Consider the following 21,566-nt stretch of genomic DNA (forward strand, 5'->3'; position numbering starts at 1 on the left):
AGTGGTCCTAATGATAGTTCCTCTGAGCAATAAAAAAGATGTTTTAATTTAAGATAACTGAGCTTAGCTGAAAATTGCATTTTTTGTTGCTATTGCAGAAAAGAAGCTATAATTCCAAGAGCATTCCTTAGAATTCCTTCAGCATGGAAGAATTGCCTTATCATTGCTGTAGTTGAGCTTTGGTAGTTTTCATTCAAAATGTTCCCCATGTTACTTTAAAGAAGAGAAGGCTTGAGATAGCTTAATTGTTTTTGCAGAAGAAATAGATATTTTATCATCACAAGATGAGAATATCCAAGCCATGGTTCATAGCACACTGGTTTCCATCACTGTGCTGCTACAGTAGTCCTGGCTTTTGGTTTGGTGGGGTTTTTTTTCGGGTTTTGTTGTTGTTTAGTTCAGGTTTGAGATCTCTTGTTTATGGCAGTTTTATCTGTCTTCACTACTTTTTAGAGTTAGGACTCTGGCAACTCAAAGTCCTGTTCAGAGCTTTATTTGAGGGAGGGCTTTCTGTAATGAAGGGGGATTGTATGCCTTTTGAAACTGAATATCCAGCAAGATAGTGTGTAACTTTTTAGAAACTAAGGAAGACTTCATAGATTCATAGATTCATAGATTGGTCCAGGTCAGAAGGGACCTCCAAAGGTCATCCAGTCCGACCTTCCCGCAGCCAGCAGGGACATCCCCAACTAGACCAGGTTGCCCAGGGCCTCGTTGAGCTTCACCTTGAATATCTCAAGGGAAGGGGCCTCAACCACCTCCCTGGGCAACCTGTTCCAGTGTTCCACCACCCTCATAGTAAAGAACTTTTTCCTAATATCCAATCTAAATCTCCTCTTCTCCAACTTAAAACCATTGCCCCTCGTCCTGTCACTGCATGCCTTTGTAAACAGACTCTCCCCAGCCTTCCTGCAGGCCACCCTCAGGTACTGGGAGGCCGCTATTAGGTCTCCCTGGAACCACCTCTTCTCCAGGCTGAACAGCCCCAGCTCCCTCAGCCTGTCCTCGTAGCAGAGGTGCTCCAACCCCCTGATCATTTTAGTGGCCCTCCTCTGGACCCGCTCTATCAGGTCCATGTCCTTTCTATATCGAGGGCTCCAGACCTGCACACAGTACTCCAGGTGAGGTCTCACCACAGCAAAGTGGCAGAATCACCTCTCTGGATCTGCTGGCAACACTTCTTTTGAGGCAGCCCAGGATGTGATTGGCCTTCTTCAAACTTCCTATGATCTGCTATACTGTTTTGATTTTTTAAAAATTTATAGGTACCTTTGAAGCACTTTGGGAGCAATAGACTACCAAATAGACTTTCAGAGCTTCCAAGCAAAATCTAGAATTGAAAGAAAGTTGTAGTTACATGCTAAAGGCCCAGGCCCAGGGCCCCGAGTTAACTGTGTCAGTTAATTGCTAATCACTAGTCTACTACTAAACAGGGAATCACGGTATGGACTGTTACATAATCCAGGCTGGAAAATAATACTCTTGCTGAACACTTGCAAGAGATATACATTCCAGAATGAGGTCTCTTTTTCCCTTTTTCTTCATCTCGTTTTCCCTTTAAACATATTTCTGATTTTCAGCCTGTGAAAGCCGGTGGTGTTTTCTTTTCAAACAGGACAGTAAAGCTTTGAATGTCTTACCAGTCTGTGTCTAGAAATCTTTAATACACCTTATTCTTTCAACTCAGGCCTTAGATTTGCGTGAAAAAGCACGAGACACATGCTGACTTCATATAGTAAAATCTTTAAACATAAATCTTCTGTTTATGGCTTTTGGTTATTTAGAAGTTGAACTTTTTCTTTTAGGTCTTTGCTTTCAATCAGATGGAGGATTGCATGCCAGAAACTGTAATACTAGAAAGTTTCAAAGTGATCCTAGCTAAGCTTTCCTTGTATTTACCAAATCATTGTGTGACAAAGATAGATACTTAAATCAGTGCTGATTTCCCTTATCCGTTTATGCGTTTGAGTGTTATGAATGGGCAGACAGGACTATTACTCTTCGTTTAGGAGACTGATCTAGAGAACAATGTGCCTCTTGTTGGTTTTGCTGTTGTGCAGCAGTCCTGGCCTTACCAGATCAGTCCTTTTTTTCTTGCATAATTAAGTTGAATATTCTTCTCCAAATTATTCTTACTCTGGAGTTTAATCCAGAATGTTCTTGTCTTGCATTCAGATTGTGTTTTTACTGCACCCACAAGAAAGGAGCTGGGGCAGGGGAGAATGTCTATATTTGTATTCTTTTTAATTCACAGCTAGATTCATGTCTGGAGGTCTCTGTTTTATTTCTCACTTCTTGTATATGAAGCCAGGCTAGAACTGACAGTTTAAAGATCAACTTGCTATTTCATTTAACATTATTTGTCTAGAATTGCAAGCAAAGGCAGATTTTCTATAACACAAGTGTCCAGTTGGTCCAGACATGCTCGAAAATAAAGCAAGCTCTTTTTATAGGGTTTTGTTCAGTTCACGTTTCCACTTCAGTCCTTTTTGAACCATTCACTAAGGTTTTATAATACTGAATCTGTATGTCTTTCTCTGCAAAGTGAAAGTAATATTTGGAAACACCTTTTTCAAACACAAATGTGAGACACTAAGAATACGGGGTTGTCTCCTTATCCTTCTGTCTGGCGCTTTTGTATTGCTATGATAAATTTGTGGCATATTTTGGGTATTCGTACTTCCTGCTTGTGCCAATGGCTTCAGACTCTTCCAGGTCCAGGGAGATGATATTTATATCTTTAATACATACAAGTGAAAACATGCAACTGCCTTCTCAACTCCCTCAGAGCATTCACAGGTTTATAGGCAAAGAGGTCATCTGCCTTAGGAAAAGGAACCTGCCAAGCATTCTCCTGTTAAACCTTCCCTGTTCTTTTATGGGCAGCCTGTTGTCATCTGGTGCTGCCTTTCTAGGTGGGTAATCCTTCCTGGAGCATCCCAGGAACTCTTAAGAACGCCTTTCTTCCTTGTGCAAACCTCACTGCATTCCAGCCTGGAGTGGAACCACGAAACTATGAATAGCCCAGCACCATAAAGCTTTGAACCCTGGTACAGGCAGAAAAGTATGTCAATCCCTTTCCTGAAATTTCTAGCTAGTAGCTGGGTTGCCAGAATAGCACAGCCTGTACTGAGATCCCATTTTGTTTCAGAAAGCCTGAGAAGAAGTATCCAGCAATTATTCTGACTCTGATGAGCCAGGACTTGGGTCATCCACGTACTACCAAGTCAGGGATAACAGCAATTTTTATGAACAAAAATTATAGAGAGGACATAGTGGGGTTTTTGGGGGGCTTGTTTTATTTTATGTGTGCTAGTGAAAGAAAAGGTTATCTTTATAATGAAGTGTTGGAAATGATTGCATCAAACACTAGCTGCTGCTGGCACCTGCAAGCAACCTTATAGAGCTACTGTGCTGGGCCTTACTTAGCCTTCAATTTTAGAGGCACCATTGGGTCAAAACCTCCAGTGAGACAATGTTTGGTTTGTGCCTTCTATCTTTTTGAAGCAGTGCATCAGGTGAGTGGTTGGTTGTCTAAGTCCTTGCAGCAGGCTTGCTTCTATCTGAAGATTGATGTGTATTTAGGTTTTCTGTGTAGGTTGTGTTTTCCTTTAGGTCTATTAGCTGTGGCGATGATTCATAAGAGGTAAGGAAGTCTGTGCTTGGATCCTGAGTCACTGTCGTGAGTGTCTGCCTCCTGTGCTGAGATTCACAGCGCTGGCCACCTGCAGGGCTATGGATCTTCTGCCTGGGGCTGGAAGCGAGAGGAGAGGTGGCAGAGGGGCCTCCATTAGATTTGTAACCCTGCTCCCCTTGCTCTAACAGCCACAGTTCTGGAAAAATAGCAATACAGGCATAGAGCTGCTGGACTAATCCTTTTTTTTATTTCCTTTCCTTTTAGAGAGACCATCTTTTGTGAAGAGACCAAGTAATTTGGCTGTAACTGTGGACGATAGTGCGGAGTTTAAGTGTGAGGCAAGAGGTGACCCAGTCCCGACAGTAAGATGGAGGAAAGATGATGGGGAATTACCAAAAGCAAGGTGCAGTACCTGGAATTACCTTTTTTATGACATCTAGCTTGGTATATGATGCAGACTTTCAATATCCGACAGATAGCATTTCTTTTTCTCGAATGGAGAAGGTCTGGCTTGATCTAACAAGACATTTTTAATTATTATTGAGTTGTATTTGAAGCATTCTGTGATAGATAGATAGATAATTTATTTATTTACTCTGAATTCCCGATTATCCGTTAAAAACCTGTTAGGAGAGGGGATTAAAAGAAGAAAACCTGTAACAGTTGGCTCTAGCCATCCAAATCCAGCTTCCTGTTAATCTAGTCTATAGGTTTAATAAAAATTATAACATTTTTAAGAGAAAAATCTACTTTCCAGAAAGAGAAACACATTGACTGTGTTATACGAAGAAGAGAAAAAAGGTGATGAAAGGAGAGGAAATGGTAAAAGGCCACATTGTTCTTTAAAAAAAAATATTGAATGAATTGTGATTTATGTTGACTTTCAAGCAATTCTGATCTTCTTGAGAACAGTATTTTCTTTTCAACCATATTAAAAAAATCTTTCATTCAGATGGAAAAATTGTAGGAAGAATAATAACTATTATTATATTTTCTTGTTAAAAGAGTTGTAACAATTAAAATGTTCTGCGTTAAAGCTTTATGATTGTATTACGCCAGTGAAATTCTATTGACATCAGTAAAACTGACGCGTGTTGCAAGTGAAATCAGAGTAAGGTTTTCAAATATTTAGATATACTTTGCTTTTAAAACTATTTCTACGGTATCAATTTTTAACTATTTATACATATTTTTTATTTCTCAGGGTAATGTAGGAATAAAAATAATTGAAGGCAAACTGACCACATTTTTAACCTTTATAGAAATTGTACAAGTTGTGTTATGCCTATTCATTGTTTGTAACTATGTATATTTAAAGATACGAAATCCGTGATGATCATACCTTGAAAATCCGAAAAGTTATGGCAGGAGATATGGGCTCGTATACCTGTGTTGCAGAAAATATGGTTGGAAAAGCCGAAGCATCAGCAACTCTAACAGTTCAAGGTAGGAATGTTTCTTTGTGTAGTACTGCGATCCAGAATAAAGTTGATTTTATTGCAGGATAACTTTATAGAGCTGCTAAATGCAGACTAGTTGAGTCTCTACACAACTATTAGAGTTGTGATTTATGCAGGAACTCTATGCTGTGTTGTAAAAAAAATGTGAAAATATAAATTTGAATTTAATTGTATTCTTAAGAAATTGAAACACTTCATGTGTAACATTTTTTGTCAGCAGCCTTTATGGTACTGGGATGGGGAAGTGAATATGTTTTGAACTTCAGTGTGATCGGAATCACTTACAATCTTTGTATCTGAAATCCTAACAGAAAGAAAACCACTGTTACCGAACTACATTCTTTTAACTTGAAAAGAAAGAGTTATAAGTTCAAGTATCTGCCAATTTTTTTCAGTTAAATATAGTAAAGAAGCAGTGAATGATAAATCTGTTTGTGTATCTTTTAATATACTAACCCAGACCACTGGAATTCCTGTTGCTTTTTCATTATGAAAGCGTATTGTAGCACTACTGTTTCTTTGTAAGATAAAAATTCAGTGGAACTCAGTGAACTAATATGTATAAAAATCCTTCATTGCCTTTATATACACAATCCAGATGTTCACTACTCAGATAATCCCTCTCTTCCTTTCCTGGCTAGCAGACAGGCAATGATGTCATCTTGATGCTTTTTTCTAAGCACTGATGGTCCTTCTGTCCTTTTCTCCGTTCAGTGGGAATTAGTCATTATGGAGTTCTGGGGAAATAGAGGCTTAAAAGTATTTTATTTGGTAACAGGCCTCTATTTTGACACATTTACAGTAACAGGAAAGGTCTTGTCCTTAACCCGCTCTCCTTTTTCCACCAGAAACATTTGGTGTCCCTGACATCTGTAGTGGTTAGGAAAATAGGAATTCTTTTGTTGAAGCTCTCATAAAACCACGAATTTTAAGATATTCTGTTTTGTTAGTCACCATGATGCTAATACATCAAAGCTGATACCTTACATTTGCAAAATAACCAACTCTTATGGTCAGTGTTTTAGAATAAAAGGTTAACTAACATGTGAGCAGTAAACACAGTTTATTCAAAGGAAAAGATTGAATTATATTTTTAAATGGCTCTTTGTTCTGAAGATCATGTCTTATATCAACTGTTCATCTTGTAAAATGATAGTGTTAAGAAAATTTATGACTGGTTGAGCAGTTACATTTCTGGAAATAAGCTATTGATAGCCCTAATCCTTTGTAGTCCTATTAAAAATAATAGGCAAACACGTTCTTGTAATCCCATTTAGGTTAACAGTGCTACTTAGTTACAAAACGGCATGTGTGTAGATGTTAGATCTAGAGTGGGATCTTTTGAATTTTGTTAATAAAATAGTACTTTTAAAGAATATGATCATAGCCTAAGTCATTATTCAGCAAGATTCTTGTTTTTTTTAAGTACTTGTATTACACAGTAGGTATGTACATTGTAACAGCTTTGCTCTGCAGATATTGTTATGGGATAATTTGTTTCCCAGTGTGAATGGATTACCTCCTGAGCCATTTGTCTGTGCTAATGTCTTTGTAGAAGGGATTGATGTGAGAAACTGTAACGTGTAAGGCCAATTTGTAGTTGGTAATGTAGTAAATCATGATGGAAATCCATTTATTAGAGTATCTGGGAGACCTAGTTTTCTGGGAAGAAAGAAAAAAAACGCACTCCTGGAATCTATGCATTTTCCATTCAGATTTTTTCATATTTTTCCTTCTTTTTCCTCCTTTTCCTCTCTTCTCTTTTCCTCTCCTCTTCTCTTGTTTAAAACACTTTTTTTTTTTTTTTTTTCTAAAGGGTCAGCTTTTTGACTATGCTGCATCTAGAGAGGTAGATTTGATCTTCTTGTTTCAGTGCTGAGATGACATTTATCTGACTGTTTGTGGAAACAACTCTTTGAGGAGAATTTTTTTTTTTTTCCTTTGAGTAGTATTTTTTCCAGGTGACTTAAGGAACAGAAATGACAAGTCTTTTCTGCACTTTTGGTAATTGTCACATGATCAGTTGGCTGTAGAGTTTAATAAATGTGTTCTTCTATGCCAAATAGAGTTATTTTGTTTACGTATTTGTAAACAGAGGGCTATGTTGCAAACCATGGCCTCAGAAGTTACAACTGCCACTGTGCAGACTTCTTCAATTCAGCAGAGGACAAATCGGTTTTGGGTTTGTCTGCATTTTGGTTTTCTTGGGGGGGGGGGGGCAGTGGGGTGGGTTGTTTGCCCCTCGATGTCTCAGCAACAGGCTGTGCCAGGTGATATGGCGAAGAAAGAATGTGAGAGTTGTTAATGGTAACGCCAGAAGATGCGTGTCCGTGTTAGGAAAGGGGCGGTCATCATCTGTCAAGTGTCTGTAGAGTGGGTCTGCGACACGGGATGAAACGTGGCAGACAGCAGAAAGGGCTGTAAGCAGGGCTCTTTGGGACTCTGCTTGGGTCTTCGGGTTGGTAGCACTGCAAAGAAGAGGACATACCCTCTTGTATACTCGTCATTTTTCAGGCCTCAAGCACTGTGATTGGCCTGTGTATGTTCTACGCTCTTCAGGGTTATCTAGGGTATTAAAAGGGGGAGCGTGCAACAGTGGGGTCTAATTGAGATAACCTAGGTGTCAGGGATGTGTTGATGAAACGTGGCGAATAGCTAACCTGGTGTCTCAGCAGAGAGCTGCCCTGGACCTGGCGGTGTTATTACCTCCAGGTCAGCTCTGACCCTGCTTGATCTAGCAGACGTTGGAGTGCACAGTGCATGCCCTGCAGTGCTCCCTGTCTCGGGAAGACTGCACAGTGCAGCCTCTGAGCTAGGCAAAAGGGCCCGATCTGCGTCCATGGACTAGGAACTGTCAACTCAGATAGTTCATCTATATATAATAGGATGCTAACTGTAAAAAATACAAAAGAAGGGAGGGAACATCAATTCCATTTTAATGTTCTTACTGCTTATGGCACCAGCATCACATATTCTGCTAATTGGAATCATTGTTTTCCTTTATACAGACTCCTAACTTTGGAGATCATAAGTGTTTCCTACATGAGGTACAGGTGCTGTATTTTTATTGTGATTTAAGTCATATTCTTAAACCAAATTTGGAGTTCTGTATTGACTCCAAAGTTTGAACACTTCACTTAGTCTTTTACTATTGCAGCTTAAAAGCATTTCCACCCCTGAAATTGTTTGTCAAGTTATCTTATTTTCTCCTTGGAAAATTAAATAGTTAAGAAAATGTAATCCTGCTGTTGTTTGCATTTTCCTAAAATTAGAGTGTCTCAGTCCACTGTTTTCATTTTGCAGCAATGTGTAGTGCATACGTAAGGCATCCAGAGATGTTGCTAAATACATGTGGAAGCATTTCATTCAGGAGATGATTAATTATTAAAGTAATATCGCAGTCAATACTAAATGTCAGGAAGCATCCCAGAGTAGAATACATTATATTTTACCAACACATTATATTTTACCAAGCAGTTGATGTGCTCCAAAAAAGGGAAACAGTGGCCAAAAGTGCATCTCTGGAATGAGCAGATTTCTCACTTGCTCTAGCAATAAGCAAGTTGGATATATTTGTTGTGTGTGTATTCAATATATAGGTGCAAGAGGCTTTTCATCTTTTCATGGAGATTTCTTTTATGTGATTTGCTTAGTTTTATGCCTTGAAGCAGGACTGTAGAAATTACAATATTATATATTTCATTATTATATATATAATTGAAGCCCATGTTCCTAAGACACACAAATTTACCAAAAATGCATGCCTCACTATTTCAGTTCTAAAAGAGAATGAGTTTTACCATTAATGCAAGTAGAAGTAGGGCTTCTTCAAGGATCTGCAAATTTCACATTTAATCATAAAAATGCTTTTAAGTAAATCTAACAACCAAAGCATTTACCTATTTTCCCCTACTTCAGTTTGCTTTGTTCCCGTTTGCAGTACTTAATTAGGCTTTTTTAACATCTAATTTTATGATAAGTTGATAGTTTATGCTGAAACGAGCTTTATTCTGATACAAGCAAAAATTATGGCTCCAGTGGAAGTCCTACTGTGCAGTTGGCCGAGAACCATTATAGCAATGACGATGTAGTTGCTACTCAGCAGGAGTTAAAAGAGAAACAGGTCAAGTAGGTCAGTTGACTTGGGGACTTCACAAGAAAAATACCAACATTGTGGCTGTTGATGACTGTCGGTCGGTCACCAGCAGGTTTGTAGTGAACAGCAATCCTCAAACTGGGGTTCTTCTTAACTCTTCTTCCTCAAGCAGTGGCTCCAGAGGAGCTCGCAATACTTGTTACAGCACCCTGCCCAATATGCACCTAAACATGCACCAGCAGTGACTGAACTATGAAATGTAAATTTTGCCATTCAAAGGCATTAAACACATTCAGTGTTATCAGTTTGGCACAGAAAAAAAAAAGAATTCCTGTGGAAATTGCTCTGGCCGATTCATATTTTACAGCGGTGATCTTTGATATTGAGGTTTTTTAGCTTATGATGTCATTAATTTTAGGGTTAACAGAGCTTTCTGCAAGGTAGATAGTGAGCAGAACTTTTGATAAGTGACTTCTGGCTGTGATTTTGCTGTACTAGTCAACTGACAAGGAATTCTAATCTGAAAAGGTAGCACGTGCTTCAGGTCTGGAATTTCCTCCTCCTTTCACCCCCTTTTTGTACAAAGTAGCTTCAAGGCGTGCCGTAAAAGACATCCGTTTGATAAGGCTTCTGGGTAGGGCTGAGAATACCACCCAAAATGAAAAGGAATAGGATTTGCTCTTTTATCTGTCAGATACCATATAAATTGGTACACATTATAAATTGGCTGTAAATGTAATTGCTTTATAGGTGTCTGAGCTACCTATATTAAAATAAAATAAAACAAAAAAAATGTCGTGGTTTTGACCAGATTAACCAATCAGAGCGACAGATGGCCCCTCCCCCCCCCCCCAAGGAAAAGAGAGGAGAGGAAGAGATAAAAGAGATTTATGAGTTTAGAAAAAACTAAACTACTTTAATGAAAATATTAATAAATAATGAAATAATAATAATAATAATAATAAAAAAAATATACAGTATATACAAAACCGTATCAAGCTCCCAGGGTGATGATCACGTCACCAGCAGGCACAGGGGAAAGTCCCAGGCTGGACTCGGTGATGGACAGGAGCTGGATTCTGGATCTGGAGTCAGGATTGCTCGGATCAGGATCAAAGGCAGACAAACAGACAGGGTCCTCCTCAGATGTCGGCCATTGAAGGAAGAGAGATGACCCTTTGATCCCTCAGCTTTTATACTGAGCATGATGCAGGTGGGATGGAATACCCTGTTGGTCAGTTTTGGGTCACCTGTCCTGTCCGCTCCTCCCTACAGGTGTGACCCCTCTACGCTTTTCCGCTTCCGACCCTCCAACTGGGCAAATAACAAATTTACCTGGCCTTGGTTGTTATAGCAATAAGTATAAGCAAGGGCCTCTCTGCATACCATTCCTTGGTATAATCAGGTCTTATCACTATGAGAGCGAGCAGTTTCTGAACAATATGCCGTTAATTTCAGAGTTTAGTTAGTTAGAAGAGGCCCAGCTAAAAAGGAAAAATTACTGAACAGAAAATTAGTTCTGTTTTACCTCATACCAGGACAAAAAAAAAAAAAAAAAAAAAAAATATTCAGACTTTTATGGGATTACAAAAATGCTGTTGAGGTATATGGTGGTTATTATGTATCGCAATGAACGCCTCATAGTATCATGAGTGAATTTAACCAGTTGAATTTTAAAACTAGGATTTGGATTTAAATCTGATCTTGTCTACATGGTGTCTCCTGAAGTCAATATTGCTCCTTTTGAAAAAACTTATTTTGGGCCATATTCTGTCTTCAGTCCCCATGAAAGAGGAAGGAAGAATACTGATTGTCCTATGAACTTCAGAATTCGTTAGTGAACTTTTGGCAGGATGAATGAGGGAAACCATCTCTTGTGATTTGTATAGCTTAAAGATACAGCCCTTTCCCCCTTAATGACTGCTGTAAACTATGACAGCACTTCAGATTCCTATCAAGGATCTGAGGAGTTTGACTACCACCCATTTCTGGTGAAAGCATATAAATCTTAAAAGTTAATCAGAAGGAACTGAGGAAACTATCTGAAGACGAGATTAGTGCCCTGAAGGTGCTTGTTCTGCTGATGCAAGTGATGAACACTAAGATTCCTGAAGCATTTCTAAAATACAGATAAAAGAAGAAATCAGTAAATATTTCAGTGAAATTTTAAAAAAGTAATGTGATTTATAGTTGCTTCAAATCCATTTAACATATTTTAATAAATAACTCCTTTATTTTTTAAGTTTTTTAATGGAGCTTTATTTTTTTACATAGAGTCTCGCAACAGTGATAGCAATTGCTTACAGGGAAATAACGCGTAAAAACTTTTGAGATTCCTTCCTGCAATTTAGTACTTTGGAACAAGGACTTGAGACAGATGTTTCTGAGCAAGTAGAACACAAATCCAAATAATTTGGAGAGACGTTGCTACAAAAATAAGTTGAAGCTAGAGGCTTTCTCCTGCTGAAAAGGTTTTATTTACTGTAAAGTTCTTAAAAATTCTAACTTCTTAATCACTCGCTGCAGAGAATTGAAGAAAGTAGATTTGTGTAGCATGCTTCAGCACTCAATTAAAAAGTAGCAAAGAAAATCCGAAGACTGTTTTCTAGTGCCTGCAATTTCCTAAGTCCCATGGCTAGGGAAAAATCAATTGGTTTTGTATCAGGCTTCACTGTTACAGACTTTATTTTGTGACTGCTGTTCTAAAGATAATATTTCAATAATTCTGTCTTCAGTATAGACAAAGTAGAATTTACTACAAGTTGTTGAGTTTGCAGATTTTTGGTTTTATGTACAAAATTAAATAGAGTACAAGGAATAATAATTTTCATTGGTTGTTCATTAAACAGTACTTCTGCTATATGTTCATTCTGAAATAAGCTTAGGCTTTTTTAAATTATGCTAAACATCCATAAAAAGGTAATACACACCTCATTTTTGCCTTGTTTATAGCCTGAGTGTAATTTTCATAAGGACTATACAGTGATTATAGTGCACTCTGTTACTTTTGTTGGTTTACATGCATCATTAAAATCAGTCATCTCTGAACTGTTTCTTTACCAAAAAAATGCTGACTTAAAATAACAGTGCATTCAAACATTATTTTGATAACCCGTTTTGAGTACCATTTGTTACTATGAATTATGTTTTGTTTGAACACTAAAGTGTTTTGTTGTTAGGTGCTGAAAAACACTGAAGAACTGGTAATAAGATATCTTACAGTCTTTATTGGTGAACTAGATCACCTAGTAGACTCAGTAGCAGGATCTTCCAGTGGAAGAAAAATAGAGCTTCTTCAGATTAAACTGCTAATTACCAAGTACACTCACATTATTTTCTGCAGGAGGTGTCTGCATGCTCCTCTTGTCCTTATGACCACACATTAATTCCTGAGGTCTGAGGTGATTTTTTTTTTTTTTTTCCACTTTTATACCATTTCTATGGTATAGGATGAATTGATTGAGAAGTAAAAAACCAAAGCTGTCTGGATGGACGTCAGGTTGCTTGTCTTGTTCTCATAAATTTCCTATGCTCTCTAAACACAGCATTGAAAGGGATTCTGTTCTCTGCATCTTTCAGTGGCATAATGAGAGCCCACTTAGGGCTTGCATCTCCTCAAAATAAACAGCCACTCTCTCTTTTGACACAGTTAAGGTAGCATATTGATACTTGGGTCTCAGTCCAGAGGAGGAAGTCACCTGAGAGTTCTGCTGTGGCCCAGTCTTCACCAGCAAGATCTGATGGCCTTTTCTTGTACCTTGTCATCCTTCAGAGTTCTTGGATGCTCAGACCTTGTCAGATTTTTTTCCTTGAAGAGCATAACAAACCTAACTAAAGACTAAACCTCAAAACATGTTTGCTAATATCCCTAGACAATCATAGCTGCAGCAACACTTTTGTTTAAGACTACCAGCAATTTTTTATAGCATTTTCATCTTTTGGCAGAGGTGAACCACTACTTCACTATATGAAAATCAGACTAGTGTCTCTGAATTTTTTATTTTATTTTATTTTTGCACATTGTGTTTATTTCCTTAAGCAGCTTGTTCCCTTTTCTGCCTCCATGACAGTAAAAGTTCTCAGTATCTGATGGATAATTCCATCTTGCACAGAATTCTTATATGTTGTATTGTTTGCTAGCTGTAATTAAAATTTAATATGTCATGGTTACCTCCCTGTTAATATTATTAAAAGTAAGTTCAGGTATTAGTATCCCATATGTAGGCTTGGGTTGTCTCTATGTGGGAGTGTGATGTCCCCATAAAAAGAAGTCCAGATTTCTTTTGAAATAGTATCTGTTTCAGCTGACAGTCTTGGTTACTGACTATTGCATGCTCAAAATAACATTTTTTAATGATCAAAAGTTCCTGCACTGTAGAGATTTATTGTCCTTCCATTTATAGTGTGTGTTTGGCATCCGTTGATCATGGATCTTTGGCCACTTTTCACAAATAGCTTTAACTTACTATAAGAAGGTTGCTATGGATTTCAAGTAGTTCTTTCCAAGAAGAAAACTGTGTTATCATAAACAGCTGGGAAACAAATCCCACTCTGTTTCCTTTTCAGCTCTACTATCTTTTACTGTAAATCAAAAAATGCAGTAGAAAGATCTCAAGAATTCTTCAAATAGTAAGCAACTATCATAATCTTCTTGTACGTCTGCACAGCTTATTTAAAATTCATCTATCTTTTTCACTCTTTTAAAAGGCTTTAGTATAAATATTTGTAGTCACGACTACTCAGATTGTAGCAGTGCCTAAAATTACCTCAGTTCTTTTTAAATACAGGGGAAGACAACTCTTCTCCGCAAAGAGAAGCTTGGAAAACAAGACTCAACAGTTTACTGCATTACTCTAGCTTTTAAATCGATGGATTTAGACGTGTTCTAAGCGCGCTCTCTAAATTGTATTTAGTTTACAGGATGGTTTAGGACAACCCAGAGCAAGGGGGAGGGGAGACTAGGAGAGGAACTTCTGGAAGACCTGAAATCCCTCTCTCTCTGTCTTCTAATCTCCTTGTTTAAGGTTTCTCTTGTCACATCAAGGCAATGACTACAGGATTTATAGACTGCTTACTACATGTATTAACCTGAGAAGTGCTACCTTTTAAAACCACACTGCAAAGTCTATTTTTTATTTTTATCATAGAAATCTTCATGGACTCCTGCAGAAGGAGAGATTATGAACTTTCTTATTTTGTAGCTAAGCATCAGCAAAATCAGTTGCAAATCAAAAAACCTCATGTCAGTACATTTTACATACTGTTCTCTTCCCACAGATTTTTGCAGTAGGTTCCTCCCACACACACATATACAAACACAGACACACACTTGTGTAGCCCGTTTCATCTTGAATTTTTATATGTTTTAAAGGGAAGATTCAGTACCCTGCTGTGAAGCAGACATTAAGATAATATAGTTCCATGGCTGAGACACAGCTGAGATAGAGCCAGATTTTACTACCCAGCCCCATCAATTAAAGCTGAGGAGGGAAACACCTCTTGACCTAAATTAAATCTCAAAATGGCCAGAAATCGATCAGGAGTCAATGCCATTTGATAGCTCTTGAAAGCAGATTAGCATCCAAGCGGGAGGTTTGGTTAATGCACAGATCTTGTGCCATTTATCAGCAGAGGGTGGAGTTTAAGCCACCAAAGAAAGTAGAGAAGCTTAGTGACATTTTAATACCGATAATGAAAACAACAAACTGTTGAAACAAATTGCTTGTTGCTGCCGCCACAGAGCTTAGAACAGATACCTTCCTACTTGCTGCAGGAGGGAGAATTGTTGATTTTGAATCCATGGCACTTTAAGTTGGCACACTAAAATTGATTGTGGAGTTGATGATGTTGAACTGCCACACCACGTATGTTGTGATGTATATGTTTAGGTACGTGTTATGAAGCCATATCCTCGCCTGTGCCTTTCCCTGGTGTGTGTACCAGCTCTAAACGCGCTTACATTTTCAAGGCTTTATTTGTACTGTCAGCGCCAAGGAATGATCCTTGCCTTTTTTTGTCATCAGACCTCTTTCTCCTAGAGCACGTTAGCTCTCCTGAGTACACACAGGCACCTGCCCTTTTTCTCTGGGTACCAAATCACGAGGAGTAAGCTAAATCCAGTCTGCCAGGTATGTGCCCCGTGCTGAAATTGGGGGTATATATTCTGCCCTGCATGGTCAGAGCGAGTGTCGTGGTGATGTGGCTACCAGGTTTCCAGACTGCAGCTGCCTCGTGGCTGCTGGCTCGGAGCGCAGCCGGTAAGTGCACCAGGAGACGCGCAGCTGGCAGCCCACCGGTACCCTAAGAGTGAGGCTTTTGTGTAGGGTACAGACTCTACCCAGCCTGTTTCTAATTTACTGCCCAGCACGTGACAAGTCTTTGCCATTCATACAGAAGAGGGAACGTGGGTCAACTGTAAACAAAAAGAAATAACTATATACAAATAAAAAATAAACACTTGTTGGGAAGTGTGTTGAGGAACACAGCAGCTAGTTGATACTGAGAATTTCCCTTTTTTAACCTTTCTGTACATGAATCTGAAACATTGTTACAGATTTCTAGGTTTCCACTACTTCTAAAGGTGATCTTACTATCAGAAGTATTTTTCCTAATACTTGGTCAACTTCTCTCTTTCTTTCTCTCTCTTTCTTTCTCTTTCTTTCTTTCTCTCTCTCTTTCTTAATCTCATTCTTTTACTTACAGTACCATTATAGAAAACAATTAATCCAATTCTTTTCCAATCAGATTTCTATCTTCTTGCCTTTGATGACTTTGAAGTTACCATAGTCACTTGTTCCTTTAAACTTAAGAAGTGCTTATCTGACACATCAGCAGCAATCCAAAACAGAATTTTTCCAGTCATCATAGAAGTAATAAACCACGATCACTCCCTTGCTGGGGGTTTGGAATTACAAGTCATCACTTTTGATTTGAAACATCAAAAATCTCACGTAAACATTTTGCCTCAACTCTATGGCTGTGGCATTCTTGGCGCCAGACTGTTAGACCTTTCCTCAGAAGTCTGTGCTGCACTGTATCACACTTCATGCTCTGGGACTACATGCTGTGAAAGCTTTCATGGTGTGTAAGGGTGTCCCAGTCTGGTCTTACATGAACGTGAGTTTTAGCAGAAAATCTGGGAAAATATGAATTATTTATATATGTATCTAAACATCAAGAAGTGACAGCTGAAAACAGAAACCAATGAGGATGAAAAGCGATATATCCCAATTCTTTTGTAATGTACCAGGTGTTATTTTCCCATATTTTTCTCAGGTTGAAGGCAGGAGACAGCTGAATGGCAGCCTTTATATTTTTTCAGAACAAAAGATTTTGGCCTTTGTTTATTTCTCTGTAGAAAGTGATACTTTTCACAAATGACTGCAGAGATGAGCATATCAAGGATATTGGATGTTTCAGATTGTTTTGATAAGAACAAATAGCCTACAAATCACTAGCTAGGAAATGAAACGTGGCACATTGTCTTAAACTATCTCCCTTAATAATAGCTTTTGCAAAACACCAACATAAATATCTAGTAGTCATGTTGTAGAAAGGCATTCAATGGTCCTTGTTCAGATACTTGAAGGTAAAAAGTAGTTAATTAGATTTCAGAGTTTAGCAGGCTTAACAATGAAAAATATTTATGAACAGAAGAGATTGGCAGCTTTTTAGCTGAGTTTTTGTTTGGAATTAGGGAAGGAATTGGAAAACAAAATTGTTAGGAATCTCTTGATTTTTTTCTATGTAGTGAGCAGTCAGAGTTTAACCAGTTTGCTAAACGTATTCAGACTCTCACATTTCCTCTGCATGTAACTATAGTACCCAAATTTTCTGTACCCACTCATTTCAGACAGAGGTTATAAACAGTGAGTTTCTCACCCACTCATTTCATATCGAGATTATAAACAGCTGAGTTTAAGCCATTCTGTTGAACCGCAATGCTCCATGACAGATAGTGTAGCTATCTCTATACTATCTCTGTTGCTAGCTCTGGAGTTTCTCCTCTCACACTCTCTAAGTCTCTACCTGGCCAACCACATCAGAAATGCCTGCTGTCGAACTCTGCTGTCTCTTCCAGCACATAGGCTCATACTCGCATCCCATCTCTTACCAGTTTGTTTTTACAGGTACATTCAGCCTCTGATATTTTTCACTTGAATTGGGATTAATGTGTCACAAAATTAATTGAAAGCAATCTAAACTTCATTGTGACTGCTGTTTCCCAGATTAGTCATATGGCCAAGGGTTGATACAGAAGCATCTGAGCTTGATTGTTGTATGTAATTATTGGCCTGAAGATTGGGATTGTTTCATTTCTCTGGTGTCGAATTATACTTTCTTGCTTCCTTTGTAGTAGCTTGTGTGGGTATCAAGCAGTCCGTGAAGACATGTAGATTTTTATTTAAATAATCAAAAATGAAACACATTGAACTTAAATCGAAAGTATTCAGCTTGTGTCAGCTGAATAACAAAATATCTTCTGAGCACCTGGAAACTGTTCATAAGTAGTAGTAGTCAGAACAATAATTGAGTATTTAATATGCAGAACAAAATACTGTTTAGTAGTTCAGTACCACCTTGTATCTCAGGATCTCAAAAGCACCTTATTAGTGTAAATGAATGAAAATGTCTATAATTCTACTCTCTTTGAGATAGATAATTATTACCACAGCTTTTTAAAAGGGGATACTTGAAGTATATAGCTTGTCCAATATCAGAGTAAGAAATAGACACAACCCTGTAACACTAAATTCTAAATATGAGGAAACCAATGAGTTATAGGTAAACACTAGATCAGCATTTGCATTTAACTTTGTGAGAAGAATTACAATTATTATTATTATTATTATTATTATTATTATTATTATTATTATTATTTAGAGATGTCGGTGGTACAGACAGTCTGTTGAGGTCTCATGTACTTGTGAGGAAGGGCTGAGAGAATGGTGCTTGCACACTTTGGAAGAGATGTGGCTTTGGGGGGGGACATAACAGCAGCCCCCCAATACCTACAGGGAAGTTGTGGGTAAGACGGAGCCAGGCTCATCACAGTGGTGCACAGTGGGAGGACAAGAGACAATGCATTTAAATTGTAACAAGGGAGATTGAGGCTGGGTATGAGGAGAAATTTCTTCACTGGGGGGACAGTCATGCAGTGGAGCAGGTTGCCCAGAAAGGCTGTGCATCCTCAGTCCTTGCAAGTTTTTGAGGCCCAACTGGATCAAGCCCTATGCAACCTGGTCTGGCCCCACAGCTGACCCTGCTTGAGCACAAGGTTGTACTAGAGACTTCCAAGGTTGCTTCCAACCTGATTATCCTATAACCTTACAATACTACATCTGTCAAATACAATTGTTGCTCCATTAACATCTGGCAGCTATACTAGCCTGTAGTTTAAGTCCTAAAACTGCAAATTCCTACTCCTGTGAGTGGATTTAATGATACCAATAGTCCCAGTGAGGTTGATACGATTGCTGGCAAGAATAAGGCATTAAAAGATCACGTCACTAGTCTGGAAACCACTTTTCTTTTGCTTTTTGTTCAGTGACTGGACATGTCTTCCCTGAAAAACCTCACATGTCAAGGAAATTATTTGGAAGGCAAAAATATTATTCCTTTGGTATTTGTGGTTTTACATGCTAACTTCCTGTCTTTACAAACAGGTTATTCCCCCTAATTGCCATGTGAAAAGCCATGATTAACATAGGGAAAATTAATTTACTTTATAATTGAAAGTGTTGTCAAATAAAATGTACTGTAATAGAGGAAAAGCTCTTTACTTTTCAATTTTAGTAACCTTAGATATCAATAGGGTGTAAATCAAGCTAAGAAAGTGATCTTTGTTGTAGTTGTTGCAATTATTGTTGTTCTTTTCAGCCACGATGTCCCTCTGACAGAACTGTTTAAATTTTTCTATGAAATTTTACCCTTTGCCCTTGCCACAGATTTGCAACCAATGGGATACCATGTTTCTACAGGGGTTTATTTTCGTGTATCAGTATCCCCTCTGTTTTCACAGGTGGGCAAAAACATACATTTGCTTGACAGGGTTATTTTTGACCTACAATAACAAAACTGTCTGGTAGAAAGAAAAATGAAAATTCAGCACTTAGAAGTTAATTTAATTTGTAGGAATGTAATTGAGCAACAAAGATTTCTATCTGTTAGAAATTTTCTAGTGAGCTTTCAGTAGAGGGCTTAGGCGTCTTTGCATTGGTACCCAGAAGGCTGAACTTTTCTCTTTTTGGCACTGCTCGAGTAATGGAAAATTGGTAATTTAGAGTTATTTCCTCTGTGAAAGAATTGCATCCCATTAAGTCTCTTATCAGGCTTTTTCATGTAGAATATGAGTTGTGTTTTATGGAGAAGCATTTCTAATTCCAGAGCAGGTTGGACTGTAATTGCAAGTTTAGTAGAGAGCTTTTGAGTTAAAAAGGAGTGGTTACTGGGTAATAAATATACTTATGCGTGATCAAGAGTAGCTAGGAGCTGAGTCTTGGGGACGAGCATATTCCTCTCAGGAATTCTTGTGCATCATTTCTTGGCCACTCCTCTTACAAATCATAGACTTGCAGATGATTTGAGCTGAATAATGCACGCTGATTTTCTTTGAGAAATCCTGAACCCACTTAAAGGCGGCTAATGTACATCCAGAATACTTCCTTAAAATTGAAACAAATATTTGAAAAATGGCAATTTCAACTTCCTCTGTTTGGGATAATTTCCTAAAAAAATTGTATCTAATAACGTAAACCCCAGATTCTTTATACAATCTGATTTTGGCGCATTCAGTTGCAGCTTCTTGGCTTCAACATGATCCAAATTCCAATATTATATCTGATTCTCTTTCTGCTTCATTTTCATAATACACCTGGAGTCCTCTGTATTTATTTGAACAGTAAGCCAGTATTCCTCATGCCTAATGAATGTTGGCAGACTGGGTGTTTAAATTAGTTTCCTCCATGTGTTTTATCAGAGAACGGTGTATTGCAGGTGCTTACCCTACTCGATACAAAATACCCTGCTGAACAATAGTTCGTTTTACTCTCAACGTAAAACAATAAGACCAAAGTGTTGAAGGGCTTGGTATGTGTAACATGCATTTAAGAAATATGTATTTTTGGACTTCTACTATAATTATCTTATACCAACTGCCCTTTTTGATTGACTTTTTTGTCAGTATCAGTGTATATTTTCAAAATGCATGATTTTTACATTTTTATTTTCAGTCTGTTCTTTCAGTTAGTGGTACGTGGTTGGAATGCTTTCTAACATGCCTTTCTTTTATAATCAAATTGAGCCTGCAAGGTCTGTGCCATTTCAAAGTTTATGAAAATTTTCAACTATGGTTGAAAGATAAGTTTATATTAGATAATTTACCACTGAGAATTTCTGTTGAAAAACCTCATATTTTGAAATAGATCTCTGGTTTTGAATATTTTAGTGAAGTTTAGTCGGGGGAGAGAAAAGGGTTAAGAATCTTTTCAAATTCATTTTAAGTGTGGTTTAGTTTGCATTTGCAGTTTAATAGTGAGCATTATGACCTTGATACAGCGATCTTATACTAGAGAGATTGGTGTGTGGGCTAAATGCCTCAGTATATTATTAATTTTTTAATAAACTTCCTTTGTAATAGCTGTTAACTTTAAAAAAGTATTTTCCATTTGTAGATGTTTGGATGCTTTAGAAAGGGTGTAAATGTCACTGTTCCATTTCAGCAATGTTGTAGATTGATATTTACTGGAGATTTCAAGTTAATTTTACCATGGAATGCTCTTGATGCAGAGAAATAATGATACTGTGAAAAATTTTTACTCAAGGTTACACAACAGTTCATTGGAAAGGCTTGGAGTGGAACCCAGGTTGTCTGACCATTATTTCAGTCTGTTACCCATTTTCCTCTACAGTCTGCTCATTTGATAGAGACTTGTGCTTAAAAATCAAATGAAAAATATGTGGTTCAACATTCTAAACCTATTTTTCATATATCAGAATATATGTGTGCTTTCTAAGGTCCTTACCAAAGGTCCTTTTTATTTATTTTTTTAGTTTTGCTTTATTCTTTGCTTTGTTTCATGTCTATTCAATTTTATTTATTCCATGTTTTCTTTTTGTTTTGTTTTTGTTTTTAGTTGTGTCTGGTAAGTTGAAATTTTATTCGCCATCTTCTAGTCATCGTATCACTGTGACGGGAACTTCTCCTCCCCTTCCCATCCATCCCCTTCCATGTCCTTCAACCAGTCAGCTCCCATCTTTCACTTGTTATTGACAAGACATCGCACAGAATAAATTCTGCATGAAGTATGGGTAACTTAATGGCAAGAGAAAGGTAATGGGTTGCTAACTTTGTGTCTGTTTTTACATTATGTAA

General features: G+C 37.8%; 1 protein-coding gene across 1 annotated transcript in view; it reads left to right on the top strand.

Moving 5' to 3' along the window:
- ROBO1 (roundabout guidance receptor 1) overlaps positions 1 to 21,566 on the top strand; it is a 531,127-nt gene that overhangs the window by 444,831 nt on the left and 64,730 nt on the right. Inside the window, exons 6-7 of the mRNA XM_074148742.1 lie at positions 3,902 to 4,040; positions 4,956 to 5,083. Coding sequence (XP_074004843.1) covers positions 3,902 to 4,040; positions 4,956 to 5,083 — 267 coding nt within the window. The remainder of the gene's footprint in view (positions 1 to 3,901; positions 4,041 to 4,955; positions 5,084 to 21,566) is intronic.

This window comes from Numenius arquata, chromosome 1 (genome assembly GCF_964106895.1).
Source record: "Numenius arquata chromosome 1, bNumArq3.hap1.1, whole genome shotgun sequence".
Taxonomy (NCBI): Eukaryota; Metazoa; Chordata; class Aves; order Charadriiformes; family Scolopacidae; genus Numenius; species Numenius arquata.